This window comes from Archocentrus centrarchus, chromosome 18 (assembly GCF_007364275.1).
Source record: "Archocentrus centrarchus isolate MPI-CPG fArcCen1 chromosome 18, fArcCen1, whole genome shotgun sequence".
NCBI classification, from domain to species: domain Eukaryota; kingdom Metazoa; phylum Chordata; class Actinopteri; order Cichliformes; family Cichlidae; genus Archocentrus; species Archocentrus centrarchus.
The window spans coordinates 12,195,382-12,215,380 of record NC_044363.1 but is presented as its reverse complement, the minus strand read 5'-3'; the positions used below and the strand labels follow the sequence as shown (position 1 = coordinate 12,215,380).

The window sequence follows — 19,999 nt, the reverse complement described above, 5'->3', positions numbered from 1 at the left end:
TTTCTGTCAAATGCTCCCACACCTTTGACAGTCTGTTTCTATTTTCTTTAATTTTCTCCACCCTCCTCTCTGTTCCACTAGCCTTACGCTGTTTTGTTATTTTCTTCTTCGTTGGTATTGTTGTTGCTGGCAGACAATGGAGGGAATACTGCCCCCATATCTTCCTGTAGTGTATTGCAACTACAAAATCACACGATAAGCGGAACAAAATAGATGGATGGTTTTAAAAGTACGACGCTTCGACGATGAAATTCCACGTCAACAAATTTTTGTAGTCGACGTCATCGATTACGTCGATGAATCGTTGCAGCCCTAGTCACTGTGCCTCTGTGTGTGTGTGTGTTGGAGTCAGCAAAACCACATTGCTCTTTTCCTTCTTAGTTGCTACTGGGGGAAAAAAGAGAGGAAGAGGTGCCAGGTTTTCAAGTCATCTCATGATGACCTGATGATGAACATCGTGGCTCACTGATGGGCTCTAAAAGAGAATCTAACTACCTATTTAATGATGTCAGAACCACAAATGTGTCCATGGGTCACATTTATCAACCCTCTTTAGGCGTTAAAAAGCTGCTGCCGGGATTTAATGAAGAGGCGCAGCGTTAGTTTGAGCACTCAAAGGCGTGGGCACAGGTATTTTGGTGGCTGGACTTTTATCTGAAGGCGTTTCTCTTTCAGACCGCAGAATGTAACTGTATTGTAGTTTTTACTTCTCTCTATCAGAGTCATACATACCATATTAGATTGTTAGATGCAAGACATGGAAATACAAAGGAGGCATGAAAACATAGTAACTCAAAGAATAAAATATAAACTGAACTAAAACCATGAACAGAACTGTATGAAAATAAACCCTGATCATATAAATATAAAGAAACCAACCAGGAAATACTTTTATAAGAAAATCACAAAACTCAAAACAAGTGACTCTCGAAACCAAAAGACCACAAAAAAAAGCTCAAAACCATGACACATAACGACCCTCAACATCAATGGCTCACAAATAATGGGTGTAATTCCCCAGCAATTAACCAGAATTTCAGGGTATTTATTTGAAATTGCAAGGTAATATTACTACTTACAACTACTTAAAGATTGGTACACTAGAATACGGGGGTAACAAGTCAGGTTTTTAAAGGAAACAAAGAAATAATTATATTGAAAGTAAATTTAAGTAGTGTGTAATTTCATGGTAATTTTGTTGAAAAACAATTATTTCCCCAATTTACAAGGGGTATATTATAAAGAGATTTAGAATATATTGTAAGGCAGTCCACAGTCGAGGAGTTTGTCCCCTCCTCTTTCTCTTACGTAGTGTGTCACGTGTAATGCATGTAGGATACTGATTGGTTACGAATGTTCTATGGTCCTGAATATAGACAACAGAGACTTTGTTATTTGGTTACTAAGGCTACAGACGGCGCTCACGGCTCATCGCATGGACAGTGCAAACTTGCTGTTCTGTGCCCGAGCTAGAGCCCGCTGCCTTCATTGATGCAAACAGCTGAATGTTCTGTACTGACCTGAAGAAGTCTCAGAAAGTTTGTAAACTGAGGATTCCTTGTCTTGCAAAGTTTTTCCACCCACGTCATCCACCCACGTGTCCGAGCTCACTCCCAGAGGAGCACAAGCACGACAATATATATATATAAGGGGTGGGACTTTAACGCGTTAATTTCGATTAATTAATTACGGGGAAATTAACGCGTTAAAAATTTTAATGCATTTTAATCGCACTTTGCACCGTGGAACCTTTCTCAGTGCACGAGTTCCAGGCATACAGATTATATCGACGCACAATGTCCAAATTAGGGGCCGCATCCTGCGAAGGACCCGGCCCACGTCTTTCGCAGCCCACGAAGACCACAAAGGCCGGAAGTGAGCGGCTAGCCTTCATATCAGCTGCCGTCACCTCTGTGTAGCTCATGTCGCCTAGCAACCGTGACTGCGAAGCACAGCTGTGTAAAAGCAGCTGGTTAAACGGAGAACTAACTTTTTCTCCTTTTTGTGGTTTGATTTAAGTCTTTAATTCAAAATAAGCTGTTAAAACAAGCATAACACATTTCAACATCAAGGAATACAGCTGAGAGAAAGATTAATTTCCAACTATAACAAGTGAGACATGTTGAATAAAACTATCCAGTTATGATGCTTAACTTTAATTTCAGGAGTTTGCTTATCACAGGAGCACTTCCACCCTTCATTGGTCTGTGTATTAGACTGGTGGGAAAATAAACAAAATTTTGAAGTTTAAGCTTATGTATATTGATTCATTCATCAACTAAACTTAAATTAATATTTATCATGTCAAATATTGAAATGCGATTAATTTCGATTAATTAATTACAAAGCTTGTAATTAATTCGATAAATTTTTTTAATCGAGTCCCACCCCTAATATATATATATATATATATATATATATATATATATATATATATATATATATATATATATATATATATATATATATACTTGATCTCAAAGCTTGATCTTAAAACTGTTTTGACACTTTTTTACTCTCAATTCTTGGTTAAATTTTGAAACCTCAGAGTGATTACATATGTGTTTTTATCCAAACAACATTTTTATATTTTTCATATTACTTATTAATAGTTTGGAAACTAATTTACAAGGCAAATTTCAAAAGAGTTGGTTCATTGTGTGATATGTAAATTAAAACAGAATGCACTGATTTGCAAATCTCAAAAACCCATATTTATTCACAACAGAACAAAAAAACATCAAATGTTTGAGCAGAGAAAATGTGCCATTTTGAGAAGAAAAAAACCCAGAATCAGATCATTTTGAATTTGATGGCCATGAATTTTGGATAGGGCCATATTTACTGCTGTGTAACACCTGCTCTTCTTTTAGCAACAGTCTAAAAATGTCTTTGAACTGAGGAGAGCAGCTGCTGGACTTTTGGGAGAGGAACGTTGTCCCATTCTTGTCTGATAGAAGACAACTGTCCCAGCTCTGCTGGTGAAAGGTCTGGACTGAAGGTAGGCCAGTTCAGCACACAGACTTGCCTCCTAGATGTGCAAACTCCCAACTCCATCGGCACTCATGTACCCGATACCATCATAAATGGAGACTTTTGAGTGCTGATAACCAGCCAAATGGTCTCTCTCTCCTCCTTTGTTTTCCAAAAATAATTAGATTCGGCTGACCACAGAACAGTTTTCTACTTTGTCTCTGTCCCTTTTAAATGAGCACTGGGACAAAGAAGATGGCAGTGTTTCTGGATCATGTTCACATGTGGCTTCTTCTTTGCATGATAGAACTTTGACCTGCATTTGAGGATGGTACAGTGAGCTGTGTTCAGTTATTTCTGGAAGTGTTCCTGAGTCCATGCAGTCCATGACAGAATCATGACAGGTTTTAATACAATGTTGCCTGAGAGCTCGAACTGCCAACTACCATTAGCTGACTATAACAAGTGGTGCAGGATGTTTTTAGAACCATGCTTTGAGTAGTAATACTAGAGCACCTTACTGAACAGAACTGTGCATTAGTGGCAAACTATCATAAGTAAAATAACTTATTCTGCAGAATAGTGGTCCCCATCAGCGTTATATGGATTAAATTGTACTTTAAATGGTTATGGTTGGGCTTATTTTAAATATTTTATATCCCAGCTATCTACAGTAAAGCATCATATTCTATAAAAGATTTCAAATGTCTTGATTTTGCTAGACTGCACCATTCTGTTAAAAAAAAAATACATCCATACACGTTTTTCTCCCGATATGAGATTTTTTTTTTCTTCATAGTAAATTCACTATTCTGAGTTAACACTGAGACAGACACTGGAACCAAGTGACTTCACTCTAAACCCAGCATACAGAGTTTCACTGAATGTGGTGTTGAAGGTGTGGAGGTGCATCAGTTTGTCAGAAAATACACTGTAGAAGGACAGAGTGCCAGCAGGATAGTCCACATACACCGCTACTTTGTGAGAGTCACAGGCTGAGGAAACAGTGATCCCTCTTGAATTATAATTGTGACTTGCAAAGTAACCACTATCCTCATTACAGGAGAGACACCAGGACTGATCAGTCCTTCCAAACCAGCTGTCATCTCCGTCTCCTTTGCGTCTGATTCCTCCATAAGCTACTGCAATACGAACCTCTCCACTCCATTCAACCTCCCAGTAACAGCGACCAGTCAGACTGTTAGTGCACATCAGCTGAAACCAGTGATCAAACCTTTCAGGATGATCAGGATACGACTGCTCCTCTTCCACACGTGTCACCTTCCTGTTGTTGTCAGACAGTTTGAGGTTTCTGTGCACTGTGTTTGGATCCAGAGTCAGATCATAGAAATCTAATGGAAACAATGAGACACAAAAAACATTGCAACAATTGTGCAGTCATGATGACACATTTTGATTGTTTTGGGTACTACTTTTTGCTCTTACCCAAAGGTCACCTTTGGTTCCGAATGTTCCACAGGGTTTAAAATGTGTTTTTTTTTTTAGTATGTGTTAGCATTGTAACAACACACCTCACAAAATAAAAGATCACATTTTTCTGTCGACATTAATAAGTAATGGTAACACATTGTTATATGTGCTACATGTCTATATTACACATCATACCATTCCACTGCTATTCTGAAAACAGCTCTATCCCCAATAAAGACCACAAATACAAGGAAGAATGTATTCATTTTTTGTATTATTATTATTTACAAAGCTGCCTGACTAATATTTAAAAAAAGGATTAAAATTTTAGGAGGTCCCAATTCAAGGTGTCAAAAACTTTGAATGGTACTGTATCTGGGTCAAGACCTTCTGTTTTATCCAGTGGTCACTGTTTATTAATTCTGCATCTAATAACCATATTTAACATTTCAGTTTCCCTCCATTTTCTTATTTTAACTTTGAAATTTAAGAATAATTTACATTTATTTATTGATTCATTTATGAGGGTCATTACACTTGGGAGTCAATATTTTATTTAATTTTATTGTATTGATTCACCTGAGTGTTGTTGTTCCTGATTCATTTTTTTTTTTTGTTGTTGTTCTTTTTAAAAACAATTGCCAATAGCTTTAGGTTAAGAACACACTTACATTTCCTTGGACCTGGTCTCAACCACTGGACTCCATGAGGCTCCAGCCTGAAATGAGGAGGTTCTCTTTCAGCAAGTAAAAATTCACATTTTTATTCTTTCAGCTTTCACTCAAACAAGCTGATATTTTTCACTTATTCAATAACTGCCCTTTTTCCTATGAGTACATAACTGCAAATATTACCTATACTATTTAATACTATGGCTTAGCTCAACAGTGACTGATGGAATTTCTGCTCCAAGATGTTAGTGGTTTATTAATTGGTATGCCAGCATACAGCAAACACAAACACAGAGAGTGGGCTTTTTGAAAGTCAGATGGGCTGGGGCACTGATAAAGTATGCCCAGAGCTGACTTTTGTCATCATTTCTGACAGTGTAACATTGTAACATGACACCTGGACAGAACTGTAGGAGTAAATAGATGGAGCATTTCTAATTTTGTGGTTTCTGGATTATGACTTCCGCCAAACACCTGAGAATCCTCCCAGAAAAGTAGGAGGTGGTAGCTGTCAGAAATAATGGCTGAATGAAAGGATGATTGGGTGAATGCTGGTTTTATTCTCAGTTTCAATAAAATTCTTCCTCACAGACAATTGTCACAGTTTAACTTCTAGGTTGTTCATACTTGAGTTTTGAATGGGGATCCTCCAGTTGAGCAGACAGCAATTTTATTCCCAAGTCTCCTGGATGATTGTAGCTCAAGTCCAGCTCCTTCAGATGAGAGGAGTTGGTGCTCAAAGCTGAAGCTAGAAAACTACAGCCTTTCTCTGTGATCAGACAGCCTGACAATCTGAAAACATGAAATTACCTTTATTATGCTATTCAGTACAATAAAATTGTCATAATTAAATGATCAAAATTATCTTAAAACTAATGTAAGCTGTAAACTAATCTCACCTGAGGGTTTCCAGTTTACAGTGTGGACTCCCAAGTCCAGCACACAGCAGCTCCACTCCTGAGTCCTGCAGGTCGTTGTTGCTCATATCCAGTTCTGTCAGTCTAGAGGACGGGGAACTGAGAACTGAGGACAGAGCTTCACAGCTTCTATCTGTGAGGTTACAGCCACTGAGCCTAGAAAAAACATTCAAAACAATATATTACTCCTTTTAAAAGTCACTTTAGAGCACTCTCTAACCTGGTTGAAGCTGGTTACACACTTACAGAGCTTTCTTGGAGGCTTTGATCACTGGCAGCAGCCTCAGTAGAGCCTCCTCTGAAGCTGAATATTTCTTAAGGTCAAATTTATCCAGATCTTCTTCTGATGATGAAAGGATGAAGACCAGAGCTGACCACTGAGCTGGAGAAAGATTAACTATACTCAGGTTTCCTGAACTCAGATAACGTTGGACCTGCTTTACTATAGATTGATCATTCAGTTCATTCAGACAGTGGAGCAGATTGATGCTTTTCTCTGGAGAGAGATTCTCATTCATTTTATTTTTTATGTGCTGGATTGTTTCCTGATAGATTTGCAAGCCACTTCCTGTCTGCGTCAGGAGGCCTTGTAGGAGATTCTGATTGGTCTGCAGTGAAAGACCCAGGAGGAACCGGAGGAACAAGTCCAGGTGTCCATTTGGACTCTCTAAGGCCTTGTCCACAGCACTCTGGTAGAAGTGTCTCACTGAAGGCTCTTCAGTCGGCACTGATGCTGTTTGTTCTTCTTCCAGCAGGTTGACACCAGAGTTGGTGAAGGTCAGATGGACATGAAGAGCAGCCAGAAACTCCTGAACACTCAGATGGATGAAGCAGAACACCTTCTCCTGGTAGAGCCCTCTCTCTTCTTTAAAGATCTGTGTGAACACTCCTGAGTACACTGAGGCCTCTCTGATATTGATGCCACACTCTGTCAGCTCTGATTCATAGAAGATCAGGTTGCCTTTCTGCAGCTGCTCAAAAGCCAGTTTCCCCAGAGCCTCAATCATCTTCTTGCTCTCTGGAGTCCAGTGTGGATCTGACTCAGATTCTCTATCATACTTGATGTTTTTCATTTTTTTCTGAACCACCAGGAAGCGGATGTACATCTCAGTCAGGGTCTTGGGCAGTTTTTTTTCCTCTCTGGTATTTGATACTTTTTCCAGAACTGTAGCAGTGATCCAGCAGAAGACTGGGATGTGGCACATGATGTGGAGGCTTCGTGATCTTTTGATGTGGGCAATTATGCCATTGGCCTGCTTCTCATCTTCAAATTTTTTCTTGAAGTACTCCTCTTTCTTTGGGTTAGTGAACCCTCTGACCTCTGTAACCATGTCTATACACTCAGCAGGGATCTGATTGGCTGCTGCAGGTCGTGTGGTTATCCAGATGTAAGCAGAAGGAAGCAGATTCCCCCTGATGAGGTTTGTCAGCAGCACATCCACTGATGTGGACTTTGTAACATCAGTCAGGATCTCAGTGTTGTGGAAGTCCAGAGGAAGTCGACACTCATCCAGACCATCAAAGATGAACACAACATTGAAGTCTTCAAATCTGCAGATTCCTGCTTCCTTGATTTCCCTAAAAAAATAATGAACAAGTTCCACCAAACTGAACTTTTTATCTTTCAGCACATTCAGCTCTCTGAAAGTGAATGGAAACATGAACTGGATGTCCTGGTTGGTTTTGCCTTCAGCCCAGTCCAGAGTGAACTTCTGTGTTAGGAATGTTTTTCCAATGCCAGCGACTCCCTTTGTCAGCACTGCTCTGATTGGTTTGTCTCCTCCATGCGAGGCTTTAAAGAGGTTTTCATGTCTGATTTTTGTTTCTGCTCTGTTTGATTTCCTGATTGCTGTTTCAATCTGTCTGATCTCATGTTCATCATTGACCTCGCCGGTCTCTCCTTCTATGACGTGTAGCTCAATGTAGATCTGATTCAGAGCAGTTCGGTTTCCTGGTTGAGTCATTCCCTCAAACACACAATGGAACTTTGTCTTCAGCTTACATTTAAATGTACTCTCAGTTCTTGGATCTGGGTTTCCTAAAGGAATTCAAAGGGAAAAGCCATTATGATTCAAATAGAAATGTTTTAAAGGGAAAAATTCGAAGAGAAACCCTCTTACTTCTTTGCAGGTGGTTAGCCAGCTCCTCCTGCCCCATTTCCCTCAGAAAGTGCTGTGCAATGTGTGAAAATGCATCCCTGCATCTCTTCCTCTGCTTCTTATCTCCACTGTCTACCACCTTCTTATCTTCGCACTGACTCTCTAAGGGTTCTGCATCTAGATTTAGATAATTTTGCATCTCCTGTAGCTCGCTCATCTCAAAAGTGAAAATCATGTCCTTCAAGCGCTGAAAAAGAATAAATGACAATCTAAAATCCTGGAAGGACAGTGTTGGACAGCCTGACAATAGAGATGACCAAGAGCGCAGGAAATGAGTTACTGCAAATGTACAGACCATAAATATGGAATCCAGGTCAGTTAGATGCTGCTGGCCAGACTGGGAACCGGAAGCAGATGAGGTTTTCTGATTGGCTCTGTGGAGACACCATGATGAATCACTAAATGTAACCTTTGTATGATTTTAACCCAAGCATCAGTAACGCCTAATTAAAGATTTCTTTTTGTTTTGTGGTGAAGGAATCCTACCGTACAGTGGTGTTCCTAATTTGGGCCCATTTCAAGTTTCATGTTCTTATTCTTGGACATGAATAGCTTTGCATTTACTGACACTAGAGTCATAATGAATGTTTGTTTGTTTGTTTTTTCATTTGATGCACTGTGGAAGTTGTGAGCTTTCATGTTCACCTTTTGATGATAAAATTTATGATGATGATACTTTATTGATCCCACAATGGGGAAATTACAGTTAACAGAACACCCATCCAAGAAGACAAACAGAACAAACATGGGTAGATAGGTGAACTGTGGCCATGCTGCCCCCCTTCTGGAGGCGCTGCCATTAAAAAGACAGAAACAATAGTGAAAACATATAGGGATGAGTGAGGAAAAAAAATCATCTCATACTTTGTATACATTCACAGATACACAGTATAAGGTTACAAAAACCTCTGCGACAGAACAGAAACATATAGCATGGGAGCACTAGGGTGGGGAGGGATGGACAGGGGAGCCAGCGGAGGCGGGGGGTGAGGGGGGGGGTGGTCGGGCTACTGTGGGGCTGACTCAAACTCCCTCCTCAGCTAACAGTTCTGATAAGATGTAGAGTTCATCAGCAGCTAGGTCAGGGAGATCAGTCCAACACAGGTCAGAAGAAGATAGGACAGCGGGGGCGTAGAGCATCTGTTTACAAACATCCCAGAGACAGTTTGATAAGCGGCAGTACAAGGCCGCCAGGGAGCCAAATTCCTGATTCTGCGACTTGTTTTGGTACAGACTGTACTGATTAAATTGTTGACAGCCTTCAGTCTTACTGGCACCTCTCTGTGGCGAAAAATCCAATTCATCCGAATCTTCTTGGTTCGTTCCTTCGCCGTGCAGAAACAGATACATACATCTCCAAGATCTTACCCCTCAGAATCAGCTCCAGATATACAGAGTCTGAGTTTGAGTCTGTACCCTTCCCACGTTCTCATCATAAGCAGCCTTACCAAGGCCAGACAGCTGCCTAGACTTCCTGAATTGCAACGACAAACCAGGTATCTCCCGGTCCAATTCGGAGAAACCCCAGTGTCAATAAGCCAAATGTGTGTGTATTCCATTGACAATATGGCCAGGCATGTCATCTTCCACACCACACAGGAATCCATAACGTAGCCAGCTGGAATGTCAATTGATAAGAGGGAATAAGGTTCTCCTTCCCTAAATCTCCTCATGGTGAAAAATTGATCAAAAACAATGGCGTTGAGAGACCAGCTGACCAGATCCATAATTATAAATTCCAGTTCGGAAGTTGTGTGAAGAGAGGCTCTAAAGCAGCAAGCAGCAAAGCAGGGGGAAAAGGAAGGGCTGGGGAGAGAAGAAAAGTGCGACCGTCTCCGCTGAGAGCTGAGAAAAAAAAAAAAAAAAATATCAATCAGACTCAAGAGGATCCTAGCACACTTGTGGGGACAGAAGTCTTTTTGAAAGAAGAAGCAGCTGAAGCTTCATGACTGAGGGCCACAATAAATGCAAATGAATTCAGATGACCTGCAGTCAGTTTTAGAATTTAAAGATTTTACTGATCATGTTCAGAACAACTCGTGGTTAATCTCAGTGTTGAATGAGCAAAGCCTCAGATTCTCAGTTAGCTGCTTTCTTCTGTCTGTTCCTAAGAGTTGCTTTAATCAGAGTCCTCAGCTCCTTAATTCCTGCTCTGATGGTTTTAGACTCATGCAGTCAGTGGCATCTGTTAAATAACTACTAAAAACATGCAAAAAATAAATAAAATGAAATAAATATGTCGGGCGGTCGTGGCCAAGGGCGGAGGCCCTGGCAGACTGATCCTGGGCTATTGAGACTGGCTATTAGGACTTGGAATGTCACCTCTCTGGTGGGGAAGGATCCTGAGCTAGTGCGTGAGGTTGAGAGATACCAGCTAGATATAGTTGGGCTCACCTCAAAGCATGGCCTGGGCTCTGGAACCAGTCTCCTGGAGCGCGGCTGGACTTTGTTCCAGTCTAGAGTTGCCTTCGGTGAGATGCGGCGAGCTGGGGTGGGTCCCCCTGGCTTGCTGCCTGCACGTCGGAGTTTTCACCGGTGGACAAGAGGGTTGTTTCCCTGTGCATTCGGGCCAAGTAACGGGTCCTGACTGTTGTTTGTGCTTATGCACTGAATGAACTTTTTGGAGTCGCTGGGCGGGGTGCTGGAGAGTGCTCCATCCGGTGACTCCATAGTCTTGCTGGGAGACTTCATAGCTCATGTGGGCAATGACAGTGAGACCTGGAGGGGCGTGATTGGGAGGAATAGCCTGCCCAATCTGAACCCGAATGGTGTTTTGTTGTTGGACTTCCGTGCAAATCACAGTTTGTCCATAACAAACACCATGTTCAAACATAAGGATGTCCATAAGTGCACATGGCACCAGGACACTCCAGGTCGCAGGTTGATGATCGATTTTGTAATCGTAACATCAGATCTGCGGCCGTATGTTCTGGACACTTGGGTGAAGAGAGGACCTGAGCTGTCAACTGATCACCACCTGGTGGTGAGTTGGATCAGGTGGCGGGGGAAGATGCTGGACAGACCTGGCGCACCTAAACATATTGTGAGGGTACACTGGGAACACCTGGCAGAATCCCCAGTCCGGAAGATCTTCAACTCCCACCTCCGGCAGAACTTCGACAGCATTCTGAGGGAGGCTGAGGACATTGAGTCCGAATGGACCATGTTCTGCACCTACATTGTTGAGGCTGCTGCTCAGAGCTGTGGCTGCAAGGTGGTTGGTGCCTGTCGTGGTGGTAAGCCCCGAACCAGATGGTGGTCACCAGAGGTGGAGGGAGCCATCAAGCTGAAGAAAGAGTCCTATCGGGCTTGGTTAGCCTGTGGGATTCTGTAGGTAGCTGACAGGTATTGGCAGGCCAAGTGGAATGCGGCTCAGGCAGTGGCGGAAGCAAAAACTCGGGTGTGGGAGGAGTTCGGTGAGGCTATGGAAAAAGACTTTCGGATGGCATCAAAGCAATTCTGGTAAACCGTTAGGCGACTCAGGAGGGGAAAGCAGTGCTCCACTCACATGGTTTATAGTGCAGGTGGGGTGCTGCTGACTTCAACTGAGGCTATAGTCAGATGGTGGAAGGAATACTTCGAGGACCTCCTGATTCCCACTGACACACCTTCTGTACTGGAAGCAGAGTCTGGGGACGAGGGAGATGACTTGACCATCACTGGGGGTGAGGTCACTGTGGCAGTTAAACAACTTGGTGGCAGGGCCCCTGGGGTGGACGAGATTCACCCTGAGTTCCTGAAGGCTCTGGATGTTGTAGGGCTGTCTTGATTGACACGCCTCTGTAACATAGCGTGGAGATCTGGGGCAGTGCCACTGGATTGGCAGACTGGGGTGGCTGTCCATATATTTAAGAAGGGAGACCGGAGGGTGTGCTCCAACTTTCGGGGGATCACACTCCTCAGCCTCCCCGGTAAGGTCTATGCCAGGGTGCAGGAAAGGAGGGTCCACCCGTTAGTCGAATGCTGTTTTTGTCCTGGTCACGGAACGCTGGACCAGCTCTTTATCCTCTCATGGATATTTGAGTGGGAGTGGGAGTTTGCCCAACCAGTCTACGTGTGCTTTGTGGACTTGGAGAAGGCATTCAACCGAGTCCCTTGGGGTATCCTGTGGGAGGTCCTTCGGGAGCATGGAGTGTCTGGCCCGTTGTTGTGGGCCATTCAGTCTCTGTACAACCGCAGTGAGAGCTTGGTCCGTATAGCCGGTAATAAGTCGGATTCATTTCCTGTGGGTGTTGGACTCCGTCAGGGCTGTCTTTTGTCACCGATTCTGTTGATAATTTTTATGGACAGTATTTCTAGGTGTAGCCAAGTGGTGGAAGGCTTCTTCCTTGGTGGCCTCAGAGTCTCATCTCTGCTCTTTGTGGATGATGCGGTCCTGTTGGCTTCATCAGGGGTGGTCTCCAGCTCGGAGTGGAATGGTTCGCAGCCGAGTGTGAAGTGGCTGGTATGAGAATCAGCACCTCTAAGTCTGAGGCCATGGTCCTCAGCCGGATAGAGTAGAGTGCCCTCTCCGGCTCAGGGATGAGTTCTTGCCCCAAGTGGAGGAGTTCAAGTATTTTGGGGTCTTGTTCACGAGTGACGGGAGAAGGGAGCGGGAGATCGACAGGCAAATCGAGGCTGCTTCTCGATTTACCGGTCGATCTACGTTCCTACCCTCACCTGTGGTCACGAAAGAATAAGATCGCGAATACAAGCGGCAGAAACGAGATTCCTTCGAAGGGTGGCTGGCCTCTCCCTGAGAGATAAGGTGAGGAGTGCAGCCATTCAGTAGGGGCTCAGAGTAGAGCCACTGCTCCTCGACATCGAAAGGAGCCAGTTGGGGTGGTTCGGGCATCTGATTAGGACACCGCCTGGTCGCCTCTTGGGTGAGGTGTTCTGGGCATGTCCCAGCGGGAGGAGGCCCCGTGGTAGACCCAGGACACGCTGGGGAGATTATATCTCTCGGCTGGCCTGGGAACGCCTTGGGGTCCCTCTGGATGAGCTGGAGGAGGTGGCTGGGGAGAGGGAAGCCTGGGCTTCTCTGCTTAGGGTCCTGCCCCCGCGACCCGGCCCCGGATAAGCGGAAGAGAATGCATGGATGGATGGATGGATGGATGGATGGATAGATGGATGGATGGATGGATGAAATAAATATTTTTTCAAATGTCATTGTTTTTCTTTGATGTCCAAATTTCAGTATGTGTTTGCTGAGAAGTTTTTGTAGATGCTTTTGTGACAAAAATCATTTTTTTCTAGTTTTAATTTCTGGTATTTTACTTTTAAAAAATTGGCATCAGAATCTGATGAACTACTTAAATTTCAGAAGTACAGGAGAGCTGTAATCTTCAGGTATATCTTACTTTTTGTCAGCAGATGCTTGGGTTCCTTTAAAGTCAGGGATAAAATTTATTGATTTGTCGCTCCTCATGGATGCACAGTCTGATCTCTGGTGGATCCTGGAAAAAAGAGAGGAGGTCAAAAAAAATAAGTCCTCAGTTCAAAGTAAGAGTTCAAAATGCAAGTTATTTAAAAGAAAAGATACAGTGAGACTATAAATTTTGAAGCACTTCACACTGGGGGTGGGGGGGTGGGCGGGCAGGCTGGAGCCTATCCCAGCTGGTTGCAGGGCTAACACAGAGAGAGGGAGACAACCATTCACACCTGTGAGCAATTAACATAATCCCAGTAACTACATGCCTTTGGATTGTGGGAGGAAACCCACGTAGACAACATGCAAACTCCACACAGCAAGAGGCCTGGGCCAAGGCAGAATCGAACCCAGATTATTTGCCTCCCAGTTATTCTAGCTGTGAGGTAGCAGTACTAACCACCACACCACCGTGCTGCTCAGTAACCAAAATATTTCTTACAATGTTGAACTGTGTCTGTTTAAATTTGGTAAATAAACAAACATGATAAAACTCAGCCCTGCTGAACACTGGTATATTAACATTTACAAATAACATTTGTCCACGGAACAATAAAAAAAAAAAACAAACTATACAAGTACAGAACCAGAAGGTAAACAAAAAAACAAAACAAACATCTACTCTTTTAGTCTCCACACAGCGAGAGACCTGGGCCAAGGTGGAAATTAACCCAGACCTTCTAGATGTCATTCTAGCTGTGAAGTAGCAATGCTAACCACTACGCCACCCTGCTGCTGCGCATTAAGCCAGTCTGTTAAAACCGGTATAAACTAGATTTTTAGCAGGTGCAAAACCTGATGATATTGTTTGAACTCAAACACATAATTACAATAAGATAGACCATCAAAAAGTACAGTCTACTCAGCATTAACAAGTAATGTTCACATTCTACGTAATTTTAAGTAATATGAACTCAGTATTTTTAAGTCGAATCAAAATCTGGGTTTACAGTGCAGACAACAATGCCCTCATATTTAGATATGATGACTTCATCTCTTAGACAAAAATGGTTTACTTCCAGTTTTACTCTGTGGAACGATTTAAAAAACTGAAAGGAGTCTGGTCAGTCTTCTTTGTGGAGCTCTTAAAATTTGTGAAAAAGGGGCCAGTTGTACAGCCAACTGTAAGGTACAATAACATTTTAGTTCTCATCAGCAGTCTCTTTTCTTCTTTTAAAATCATTGTGGCCATCAGTTGAACTCCTCCTTCTCCTCCTCATAGACATAGAGCTGGATCCAGGTTCAGGTTCAGGCTCAGAGAGAGCTGGTCTGGTGGAGGAGAAGTCCATCAGTGGTTGAAATTCACTTTTTAATCTTCAAGAACTGCAAAAAAATCTGGACAAACTACAAGCTCTTCCCAAGAAAAAGTACACAGTGATCCTCAGAAGTTTGAAGCTTTTCACTTTGACTGACTTTAGTTCTCTTTAATATGGTGTCCAGTTGTCAGATTTTGGGCTGGAAACATCTGTAACACTATAAACACATAGATCAATTTTGTGCAGGATTGATGAGAAATGTGCAGGTTTTGACATGTGAATAACATTGTTAATGATAAGATTTTTATTTGTTTTATATCGATTAGTACCTTATATTAAATACAAATAAAAACTGTTTGAATGGAAGCAAATTTATTTTCTCACTTATAAAATTATGAAAAACAGAATTTTACAGTTTCATTGTTTTTAATTATAATATAGTATTGTAACTATAACGTAAATGACCCTTTGGAGTTCTGGTTTTTTTTATATATATATATATATGTTGCCAGGTGGCAAAATGGAGTGGAGGATGTTTTCCCTTTTTTGGCCAATAGTGGGCAGTGTGGGTTTTCCCAGGGACTTTCTTGGGGTTGTGAAGGTCGTAGTAGAAAGGGGAGGGAGGCTATAAATACTTCCATGGGAAGTAGGAAGTTGTTTTCACTCCGCCCGTCTAAGCTCAAGCAGAAGGCCACACCTGAGGTTTCTGGGGAAAGTCGTGATGAGAAAATGAAGCTTTTGTGAAGCACTGATCCACTTGAGCCAAATGGTTCGAAAATAGGTTCATTACGCGAAGCTTCAATTATAGCGCCCTCTCCTGGAAAAGTGCAATGCTTTCATCTACACACCTGCATGCACGCGCTCACACACCTCAATGATCTGAAGGATCTTTGCACTGTTGGAGGCACACACGTTATGCCCAAATATCATGATATCAGGTTCTATTTACAAATAAAGATGGATGCATGTGTGTGTTGTGTTATTGAGCAGAGTGCTGGGAAAACATGGCATTAACTGGGTGTGCTTGTGTAACTACCGCATTTGCGTTAATTTTGATATGACAGCGTCCGTCATCACGTTCAAAGGACGAGCCAGCAAAGGTTGTCTTTAATTCATAACTCAGGAGTAACTGTTGGCCATAACAACCCTAAAACTGTGCGAGTATGAACCTGGATGACTGTCTCGCTCTGACTCCTTCACTCGTAACCAGCGAATCACCTGAATCAGTCAGCTGATTCATTCCGAGAACGAAGCAGTTGCTGCTTCGGACGTCGTGTGTCACGTGATTTTTTTTCCGTCCTGAAGCAAACTTCAAAGCAGTGGTTCTCTGGAGATGTAAGCCCGGGGTTCGAAGCACGTATCGAAGCTTCGGTTTCACACGCTCATCACTAGGGGAAAGCACTTCTGATGAGGTAAATTTACCTGTGTTACGGCAACTGCATTATTAATTATAGTATTAATTATTGAAAAAGGCGACTGGACTTCTTTTTGTTTCTTGAAGACGTTTCACCTCTCATCCGAAAGGCTTCTTCAGTTCTCAACCAAATGGTGGAGAGACCCAGGTATTAATCCAAATGGTGGAGAGACCCAGGTATTAATACCTGGGTCTCTCCACCATTTGGATTAATACCAGGTGAAACGTCTTCAAGAAACAAAAAGAAGTCCAGTCGCCTTTTTCAAGCTCCAGAGACTACTATGACCTGGATAACTGAGAATCTACACAGACAGTATTAATTATTGTAATGTTTATTTGGTTTGGCCATGTTCCCAGGCTGCTTAGTGTGACAAAAGGTTAGATGACTTTGCCGGCCTGAAGGGATGTGTGGACCATGTGTTTTGGTGACTGTTTATGGTATTTCTATTTGGGTACTTTTTCCTGTTTATTGATTTCATGTTTCTTTTCGTTGAATTTTGATTAAAATGCTTCTTTGGTTTCTTGTAGATTTGAAGATTATTTTCCGGGGTGCATTTGTGGGTAGGCCTCGAAACAGTGCACCTTGGGTTAGTACTGTGTACATTTTATGTTGTTGTGTAATTATTTTGGGGATTCTTTTGTGATTGATGTTTTTGTTTCTGTTAATACAGGAACCTAGACCACTGCAGTGGTTAGTGCACTCAATCACAGGTTGTCTTTTATGGGTTTTAATGGTTGTTTTAAGAGTGAGTTGTTCAAGAGCTTTATTTTATGAAATTTGTGTTTTGTCTTGAGCTCTTTGGCCAGACACTATATATATATATATATATATATATATATATATATATATATATATATATATATATATATATATATATATATATATATGTCTCGAGCTCCGGCTTAGCTGTCAACACCCCCATACCAATGCTCATGAGCTAGAAGTGCTGGCACCTGGACCAAACCACATCCCTCATGCATCATGCAGTAGGACATCTTTTAGGCTGCCATTTGAGCTGTCAAAGAACAGCCTCCACCCATTACACCCAAAAGACCTTCAGCATCAACACAATAGACAAACTCATCCATTTCAAGGAATAATATAAGATCCTTGTAACGATGTGTGAATAACTGGAGGACAGATGCTAGCAGAGCTAGCAGAGTCCTCATTGCTAAAATGTGCATCTGGAGATGAAGCATCACACTCTTCTCTCTCATCAGCTAAGCCAGTAAAAATAGGAAGTGGTATTTCATCTGAATGTGGCACAGGTCTCATTGCTGATGGTAGGTTAGGCTAACTGATAGATGATTAACTGTTTCAAGAAACCCTGACTAAACAGAAACAGCAGTCATCAGAGGGACTCATTTTGTTAGTCCCTCAATGCCACTGAAATACAAAAACTCAAGCTCTCTCTCTGTCCTTCAGTCTGTGCTCAGAGGTTTAGCCAAAGAATTTAGCCATGTGTCCTGACCTGAAGTAGAACGTCACAATAGAACCCAAGCTGAGACGGTTTATGTGGCGATTAAAGGGCATCAAAGACGTCTTCACCCTCATCATGCTTGCACAAGGCAAAATCTGTTATGACTGCCACATGTTAAGAAATGAGTAACATGGATCTGATCAATCAGTAACCTAAAATTAGCAGAGAACAAGTGTTTGAATTCACACAGCAAATATGACTGGAGTGTAATCAGACATACAGTAAAAATGAAGCTTTTTGTTTAAAAAAATCTGCTGTAATTTTTGATTTGATTAAAATCAAATATATACATTTTGATGAGATGATATTTATGTTGGCCTGCACAGCACAGTTTGTTTGGAGGTCAGCTACAGGTATGGATGCTGTTTTAAACTTATTTATTCAATGCAGAGTCAGGGTTATTATTAGATGTCATTATTACAGAGAGATGCAGTTTTGTTGATCAAGTATTTGTTCTACTGTCAGTGTCATCCATAAAACAAATATAAGTAGATTAGCAGCAGATGGAGGCAGTTGGTTGAATAACATATTGCAGGATTAATACTGAGAACTAATTTTGTATGAGAAATGTAATATGAGGTGTTGAGTATGATACCTTTCCATGTCGGTGAAAACTGCAGCCACCTGAACACAGAGAAAAAAATAGAGTAAAAGATTATTTTGATTTGCTATTAAGATGGTGAGCTGTTTAATTTTATGGCAGCATTATATCCGCAATGTGTGTGTGTGTGTGTGTGTGTCCATGTGAGAAATCACTGAGTTTCAATCAAAAGCCCACTTACTCAGCTTCGTCTGCAGAGCTCTGCTGTCTGGATCAGGTCTGCCTGTGAAAACAAAGAAGTGTGTGATCTGCTGCTTGTTGTGTAATAAAATAACTTCGTACAAGTTGGGAGTCTCTGCAGAAGGTAAATAAATTTGAATAATTTCAAATTATTTCCAAATAATTTCAAACCTATATTTGAGGGGAAATAGCACAAAGCCAGGATCAGACCACCAAAATTCCGCTTAGCAGACGACATGCTCCGCAGGTCCGCACAACCACTGATTTTAATTTTTTTTTTACCTCGCCCACAGATAGGTGGAGGGAGGTTATGATTTCTCATCATTGGCCAGATGTTATAATTCATATGATCGAATATGACAACATTGGGTGGATCTATTGCGGCGTAGCATCGACACAGAAAATTTGGGGTGGGAGAAGTATGCGCACTAATGAGTGCCCTTCTAGTTTCATAATGCGTTCAATCAGACTGGTTTGAAATGCAGATCTTGGGGAGTTTTTTAAATCACAGACTTGTGCAGGTGCAAGCTGTGCAGAATGTATAAAAACAGCATACAAAGCTCCAAAGTGCATCACAGATATGCAGGTACACGTATCAAGTGGAATAATGACGTTAAAACATAAACATAATGTGCTGAGCTGTTTATCCGCGCTCAGAGAGCGGCGACTTTTTCCTAATGTTCACCTCTGAAAGACTCAGCAACCGTTGGATCATTATTTTTAACTATTTTTAACTAAAGCTGAATAGGCAGTTTATTCGCAGTTTATTTTATTTCGCAGTTGTGTTAATTATTCTAAATGTCGGGTGGGATTTTAGCAGGGACAATACTGAAATCATGTTCTCTGGCACTTATTCTCAACGTCAGACGAAATGGAGGTGATAATAATCTGCTGATTCTGGAGATTTCAAAACTTTGACGCATTTTATACGGAACGTCCCGAAAGACTCGTAAAAACTAGGCCCTGTAAAATCGTTTCCATATTGTCGGTATCATGAGCCCAGATAATACTGAATAATCTCCTTAATTTCATTTCATACCAAAGCCCTTACTTCAATAAATATAAGTTTTCGAGTTCAGAATAACAGAAATCCAATTTTGTAGTAATTTAAAGCTTACCGATGGAGTGCTGCTTCGATCTCAGCTCACTGTCTGTTTTCCTTTCTCTTCAGGACTCACCTTTATCTTAAAAGTAATCTGACCTGTTAACAGTGACGCACTTCACAGGTAGAGTACACCTGAGCTCCACCTGACTCTCAGTGTTGGCACTTGTGTTGGTTTCGTTTGTTGTTGTTTTCAATGCTTTAAAGGGGCTGTATTCAATGCCCTTGGCTATTGAACTCATCACACTTGAAACAAATTTATATTTATCAAAATATAATGAAAATCAAATTTCAGGTCTCTTTCGACTGAAGCTGATCTTAAGTGCTGTAATTCTCCAGGGTACTGAGCAGCTAAGAAATATAAACCTAGGTCACTTTTTGGTGTTTGCGCATCAACCAGACACCGC

At 41.8% G+C, this 19,999-nt stretch overlaps 1 protein-coding gene across 1 annotated transcript; it reads right to left on the bottom strand.

Annotated features, from left to right (window-relative positions):
* Positions 1-2,761: 2,761 nt before the first annotated feature.
* On the bottom strand, positions 2,762-19,644 carry LOC115797006 (protein NLRC3-like). Its single transcript, XM_030753494.1, has 11 exons — positions 19,609-19,644; positions 18,492-18,533; positions 18,305-18,333; positions 13,491-13,586; positions 8,447-8,525; positions 8,113-8,338; positions 6,239-8,030; positions 5,975-6,148; positions 5,703-5,867; positions 5,076-5,122; positions 2,762-4,325 (listed from the first exon to the last, which is right to left on the bottom strand). Exons 3-11 carry the CDS (start codon positions 18,310-18,312, stop codon positions 3,781-3,783), a joined length of 3,132 nt encoding a protein of 1,043 aa, XP_030609354.1. The 5' UTR covers positions 18,313-18,333; positions 18,492-18,533; positions 19,609-19,644; the 3' UTR covers positions 2,762-3,780.
* Positions 19,645-19,999: the final 355 nt, after the last annotated feature.

Bases quoted from the DNA above. Each gene is read 5' to 3' on its own strand.
- LOC115797006 (XM_030753494.1), bottom strand. The intron at 8,526-13,490 runs GTAAGATATACC...GTGTCTCCACAG, and splicing joins CAAGCATCTGCTGACAAAAA to AGCCAATCAGAAAACCTCAT. The intron at 8,339-8,446 runs GTCTGTACATTT...ATTCTTTTTCAG, and splicing joins ACCTGGATTCCATATTTATG to CGCTTGAAGGACATGATTTT.